The sequence below is a fragment of the Condylura cristata genome, unplaced genomic scaffold, assembly GCF_000260355.1.
Source record: "Condylura cristata isolate star-nosed mole 26May11 unplaced genomic scaffold, ConCri1.0 scaffold00014, whole genome shotgun sequence".
NCBI classification, from domain to species: domain Eukaryota; kingdom Metazoa; phylum Chordata; class Mammalia; order Eulipotyphla; family Talpidae; genus Condylura; species Condylura cristata.
In genome coordinates, this window is record NW_004567115.1 from 52,219,722 (window position 1) to 52,226,639 (window position 6,918).

The 6,918-nt window shown below is 60.9% G+C and overlaps 1 protein-coding gene across 1 annotated transcript in view; it reads right to left on the reverse strand.

The window, feature by feature from the left end:
- Positions 1–310: 310 nt before the first annotated feature.
- The window catches only part of LOC101621415 (kinesin-like protein KIF13B), an 8,090-nt gene continuing 1,482 nt past the window's right edge, over positions 311–6,918 (reverse strand). The window contains exons 3-6 of the mRNA XM_012724810.1: positions 6,119–6,299; positions 4,869–4,956; positions 2,033–2,167; positions 311–508 (exon numbers count right to left, since the gene is read on the reverse strand). Of these exons, the coding sequence (XP_012580264.1) occupies positions 311–508; positions 2,033–2,167; positions 4,869–4,956; positions 6,119–6,299 (602 nt within the window). The remainder of the gene's footprint in view (positions 509–2,032; positions 2,168–4,868; positions 4,957–6,118; positions 6,300–6,918) is intronic.

The window sequence follows — 6,918 nt, forward strand, 5'->3', positions numbered from 1 at the left end:
GTGGTGCCTCGCAGGTGAAGGTCAGCCCCCGGACTCGGAGGCCCGGGCCTCCCCTCCCGGGGCGTGTGTTCCCGCAGGTGACAGTGCCCCACGGACAGGGGCCGGCAGTGCTCAGGGAGGTGGGGCCGGCACCGTTGGGCGGGGCGAGCACCACGGCCACAGGCGGGCAGAGAAGTGACCGGGACACCCCCAATTCCTCCCTCCCCCCCGCCAGGGCCGCTCCTGAGAAGCCTGTGCCGTGGCCGAGGCTCCTGGGGCGCCCCGACTTGCCCCAGCACGGCGCGGGCTCGGCCTGGGAGGCGTCTGCCGCTCACTGAGCGCGACTTGGCCCGCTCCAGAGGCCCAGGGGCCGCAGACGCCGCCAGGCGCCCCCCGGGGCACCGCCCGGCACTGACTTGTTGATGTTGCTGCCCTCCTTCAGCCTGTCCCCCGCGGCCCCGGTCTTCGTGGCTCGCTCGCTGCCTGCTAAGTCCACCAGGCTGAGTTTGCCCACCTTCTCGCCGGACGTCTGGAAGGGAAGCGACAGTCAGGACAAGGGGCAGCCGCATCGGTGACGCCCGGCGCTGACAATAACAGCTGCGCGGCGGCACGGCTAACGTCACGCCACCGCCGCCTCACTGTGCGCACCGCCAGCGAGGAAGACATTTACAACTTTTACTGATACAGATAAATGCGGTAAATGAGTCGGGCCCTCCTGGGGGCGCAGGGCTTAAAGCGCAGCACTGTGAAGCTGTCCGCAGCCACTGCAGCTCCAGTCCGATCCCCGCCTGCCCCGGAGGTGACCCATGGCGGGCAGCAGGCCCCCCTGACCGCCCGCTGCCCCCTCAGCAGTGTGCTTCGTCAGCCGACCTGTTCTGCTCCCCACTCTGTCTCTGGTGAAGCCTCTCACCCCTGCACCTCTGGCCTGTACCCCAGTTCTTGTGTGCACAAATAAATAAATCTTTAAAAAAAAAAAAACAATAAACGAGTCTGGCTTTACACAACATAAGGACCCCTCCACCACTTGACGCTTCCTGTAACTTACTATTCATGCACGGCGGCCCCGTTTTGTAATTTCAGGAATTAAATAACACGATTTTTAGAGATGGCGTATAGACGTCTCTGTATCCACACAACAGACAGCCCCTTAGGGGAAATGTCCCATTATCAAATTGCACCTTACAGATACTTTACACTCAGGGACAATACAGGAAGTGGGCGGCGGGGGACAGACACCACCAAAATCCATAGCCGGGGTCATTTTCATTTCTTAAAATCTTCTGTTAAAATATACATTTTTGTTTATTTCCATAAATAACTGTGGCTAACAAAAGGATATTGAGCTTTCCAAATCAAAAGTCCTCTGGGTGAAAAAAAAGCTTTTCAGTATGTTTTTTGTTTTATGCTAAAAAGGAAATAAGAAACAAAGGACTTTCTGTTGTTCCACTAAACTTGTGATGGTAAAAAAAAAAATATGCTTTCAGCGAGTAAAGATCTTGCCAAAGTAGACCGTTTTGCCAGCGAGATGATCCTGCCCCTGCTGCCTGACAGTGGCTGGCCGGGCGGGTGGGGGTCGCTGCTTCCGGCCCTCCAGGCTCACCCACCTCTGGCTCCTCTCTCTCGCGCCCCTTAAGCTTTACCGCCAAACAGTCAAAGCATCTCCCCACAAATGCAGCCTTTCTTGTAGGGCGTCCCCAGGCAGCATCTCCGAAGTTTCCCCACCCAGGGCCCAGGCCACCAGCCCGAGTGACCTCGGTCCGCTCCCTGGGCTGGAGGGCGTGAGCGAAACCACCCTTCCCACGGCCCTGCAGCAGGGGCTTCCGCGGAGTCTCTGTCAATCAGAGCGTGGAGGCGGTCAGCCCGGGAGTCACCCCGGGGCTCCGGTCAGAGCGCAGGCCTCCTCGGGTGTTCCCACGACCACGGAGTCGCCTGTCCCCCGAGAGCAGCCCCAGTTTCTCGGGGAGTCCCGGGGGCACCCTCAAGTCATCAAACACCTGAAGGGAGTAAGAGAAACCCCGACGCACGTCCCACGCGTGAGGCGGAGAATACCTACCCCAGACCTCGCGTCGTACAGGGTGTGCGTGAGGCTGATCTTGAAGACGGCGTGGGAGCGGCTGCTCTCCTCGTTCATGTTGGTGGCGGCAACCGTGCGGGACTTGTTGCCCTCGGACATCAAAGACTCAATGTCCTGAGGGGAAACGGCAGAGACACGTCACCTGCCACGGCCCCGGGGCCCGAGGCACGACTCACCCACATTTGGCGTTAGGCTGAGTCTCGGGCACAGCGAGCCCCCCCCACCAGGGCAAACGCGGGCTGGAAACGCAAGTCGAGTTATTATTTCTGCAGGTGCAGAGAACGGGGCCGCTGTGACTGGGCCAGGCGGCGGGAAGCCCACGGAGCCCCCAAAGCGGACACAGACGCGTGGCCAATCCCGCCCACGCTACAAGTTTGGAGAAAGGAATTCGTGTCCTTCGTAACAGAAGCTGTCGGGGCAAGTTAGATCTTGCAGGCCGGAAAGCCAGGTTTAGCCTCCCGTGGACGAGGGACCCGACGGCCCGTCCAGGGACAGGGACGCAGAGCCGGGCCCCGCCGGGCAGAACGGGAGCGATACGGCAGCGGGGAGGCCCCGGGGCGCCATGCTGGGGAAAGCTGCAGGCAGACGCGGTTCCTGAACCACAAGTGTTTTAGTTTCAACAAAACAGGCAAGAAGGTCTTGTCAGTTGTGACGACGTGGCTGCCACGGGAGGGGACGGCGCTCAGAGAGGCAAGTCTGCAGGACAGACGGACACCGGGGTCCCCTCCATGCGGGGTGTCAGGAAACGGACTCCGACTCAGAGCCGAGGCTGCCGAGCCCGCGACGGCGGTGCCGGTGGGGGGCTCTGGTGGGGTGTGCTGCGGCCACAGGCATCCCAGGAGGGGAACCCGCAGCCCTGAAGCAGATCGTGTTGAAAGCCCCGTGGCCTCAATAAGGCGACTCAGTGTGTCTGAAATGTGTGTGCACCCCTCTGCTAGAGGGGCCGGCTCACAGGCAACAGCGAGGAGCCGTGACAGCCTTTGCAGGACGGCAACGAGGAAGGAGACGGACGGCACGAGGCGACAACGTGCTCGCCTCTCCCTGCCAGTGAAGGGGCCTCGTTCCGGAGCACGTGGCGGCCAAGCGAACGGACTACATTTCCCAGCTGCCCTTGCAGCTCACGCTGGCCACAGGACCGCACGATGCTGAATGCGAGGTACAGCGCAGAACAGGTCCACCTGGGAACTCCCTGAAGGTGGGGGCCTGCTAAGGCCAGCGTGGACATGGAATAGGGCGTCCCCACGGCTGGCTCCCTGTGGAGCACCACCGCGAGGCGCTCGTGCACTAGCACCCCGGAGCTGTCCAGCCAGACCCCAGCTTGCCCCTTTGTCTTCTACCACGATCACGCGTCCATGTATTCATTTATCCACCCAAATAGCTTTGGCAGCACCTGCGTACGCCAGGTACATTTTAAAATAGTGAGAATACATAATGAACAAAACAGATAGTGATTCAGACTCCAAACAAGTCAAATCCTGCAATAGCCTTTGTTACAAGCAGTCAAACAAAATCCTGATACACAGCTATGAAAAATTTTGAAGCTCCTAAGCTTCTCTTTTGTGCACAGGAAAAAGAATAATGTGTAAGAATAATGTTAAGAAAAATTCCACACCATAAATAAAAAGCCTTAAGGTGAAAATGTTAACCGCAAAAAAAGAGGTGTAAGCAGCACCAGAAAGGAAAAACAACTGACGGCAAGATGCAAACTTCTCTAGACCTGTTCCAAATCCACTTGGGCCCAGAGGTTTGCCCCAAAAATTTCCTCCTAGGACCCTGCATTTACTCATTGGTTGCTGATCTACTGTCTCATGCACAAACCGGACACTTTTACTTGTTGAATAAGTGAGATCTCTTTATACTCTCCAGTCTCCCGAGTTCTTGATGAAATATAATCTCTCGCAAGACTGAGTCCTCAAATGATCATCGCTAAAACAACAATGAACATTCATCGAGAGAAGGATTCATAGAAATCCTCTAGAATCTTCAGACTTCTCCCACACGTTATCTCATCTGCCCTCCTCCAGGAAGCCCTCCTGGACAGCACCCCCGACACGTCCCGGTCCACGTGAGCGCGGTGCCCTCCTCCAGTCTCTGCGCGCTGAGCCTGAACTGTCTTGCGACACTGCCAGCACCTGCGGGCGCCCGAGGGGGCCTGCCTGTGCCGCGCACAGCACCGGTGAGTGCGAGGTACCGCGCAGGTGAAGTGCCGCTGCCCGAAAGACGGAACGGGTTCGTGAGCAAACGGACACACCTCTTCGGGCAGCCTTCCGTCCGTTTAGGACCGAGAGGCCGGCGAGGCACGCGACGCGGGCACCGAGTCGTGTTCTGGGATTGCTACGCCAGAGCGCCTCACCCCACCAGCCCTGTGTCTCCACACACAAAGCCTGATGGACTCGCACAAAGCAGAACTGTGAAGCTTGAAAATGCAGAGGACGAAAACCTAAAGGTCACTGAGCTCTTCTCAAATTAGCAACAGGCTTTGAATTCCAGCCACTCAACTCTTACTTCACAAGTCAACATGGTCATGAGCAGCTATGAGAGATCTACGGACCCCTGGAAGGAAAGAGAAAGCTGCCAGCGTGATTCCAAGAGGCCACTGGAGGCACTTCGGGGTCCCCGAGATCACGGCCTTGAGAGGTGCGTCTCCCACGGGAACAGGCGCCCGCCGACACGCACCCCTGGCGGTTACACTCTCTCGGCCTAGGAGCCTTGACAATAAAAGATGCTACAGAAATTACTTAGCAAGGGGCGTTGCTGTGGTTTTCTCTTTTAATTTCGGGACAATCGTCATCACCGTTGCAGCGGGGCGCGTTACCTTGTAGCTCCTGACCGCCAGCTTGGACAGGCCGTCCACGTAGGGCCCCAGCACGCTGTGCTCTCGGACTTTCAGCGTCTGGCGGCTTCTGGGGTTCAAAACAAAGAACCGACATTTAAACGATGACGCGTCTCTCACAGGACTCCTCTGTGCCCCCTAAAACTCTATCCTGGCTTCAACAGAGGCCCCGAATCAACAGCTGGCTGGCCCCAGGACTGAGACCGGGCTTGAGCGTCCTGCCTGGCAGGCGGGAAGGGTGACGGCGCCGCGGGGGCAGTCATGGCGCAAGCCGCTCCTGGTCAGCCGCAGCCCGGGGCGCACAGCTCAGCCCTGCGCCTGGACACTCACGCCCGCCGGCGCGCTGACGGGCCGGGGCCCTCGGGCACCTGGGTCAGCGTCGGAAAGCCTGGACTCCACGTCAACCGCCGCTCACGACGAAACTCTGAGGGCAGGAGCCGCGAGCCCGGCAGAGCCTGCGGGCACCTGGCTGGCAGCAGCCCGCGGGGACTCGCCCCGACGGCAGAGGGCTGATGGCCGAGGAGAGCGACCGCGCGAAGAGAGGCGCTTTCGGGAGACAGACGCCACCCTGAGCCAGTGACGTGCTGCCAGGAGACAGCACCGGCCCTCACGGCGGGATCGCGGCTCCAGGCTCAACCCCGACACCCCACCACAGCCCTAAGCCTGCGCCTCGCGCACAGAGCAGAACCTGGCGGGCCACAGAGCAGCGGGGGGTCCTCTCAGAGGCGAGGCGCAAACGCGGGGCAGAGGCGGCAAGGCGCCCGCCGTGAGCCCACGCTCCTGGCCTCCCACCCGCGGCCTCCCGCCACTCGGGCCCTGACTTCCCGGCCCCGCCCCGCCATGCCGGGCCCTCCCCACCCAGGGGTTCCCTGCCCCTGCCTGGCCGCAGTGCATCTGAGCGGCCGGGCTCCTCGTCGGCACGGAGTTCACCAGAGCCCCGGCGCCCGTCCCTCCCCCTGGGCAGTGAACCCTCGCTCTGGGCTTTCACCTCTGGGACAGGCGCCCACACGCCAAGGCACCGCAGCCCCGGGGTCAGCAGGCTTCCTCACCGTGAGCGCCCCTCGCCCCCGGTGCTCAAGGCAAAGCCCAGAACCGGATGCAGCAAGTCAGGCGAAAACTGGACAAGAGCCAGAAGGTTCCTCCTGGAGCTCCGGACAAATCCCTCCCCGGAGCCGACATCAATTCCGTTTCTTGCCACGACACCGAAGCATCGACGTCTGCGGCCCACTTACCCTTTGGGGTCCAGAAGGTCTCGGACTTTTTCATTATAAATTTCCATATAGGACACTTCCACTTTAAAACTCTGCTCTTCGTTCTCCTCTCTGTGAGTCCGCTCAAAGAGCCCGCTGCAGAGCCTGGGGATCAGCCCGGGCTGGCCGGCCGTGCCCATCATGGTGTACGACTTCCCGGAGCCTGGAAGCGAGAGCCGTGAGCGCTGCCCCTGGACATCCCGGCGTGACCTCCCCGCGGCGCGGAGCGGGGCCGCTCTCAGCGCAGCTCCCCAGGGCGGTGACGCCCAGGCGCAACGGTGCCTGGCCAGCGCACGAGGCACCCCCATGCCGGCAGGCAGCCGCCTTCCGGGAGAAGACAGCGCCACGTAGGCCAGCGCCGTGTTTTTTAAAAAGTCACCACAGAGCCCCCAAAAGATAGCGAGGCGGGCAGGCTCCTGCGCTAAGTGGGGACAAAGGGCCAGTCACACTCAGACCGACGCGCGGGGCCCGGGGACGCCGCGGCCTCTGGCTCGCTCCACTGCCTTCTCCGCCAGGCCGAGGCACGCGCTCACGAGGGGAGCTCCAGGAAGAACAGGGAATCAGCAAGGAAAATTCAAATTGCTCATGGTCAACCTGAAATAGACCCCTTCTCCCTTTCTCAGCAGTTTGTGAACACCGTGCAGCCTCCACTCTGGCCTCGGCTAACACTGCCCGCTGGTGAGGAGCTCGCAGGGAGCACCTCGACTGTCACCCGCTCCGAACACGGGGGACACCGGGGCGAGCTCAGCTGCAGGGGCGGGGCGGGGCGGGCGGGGCGGCCC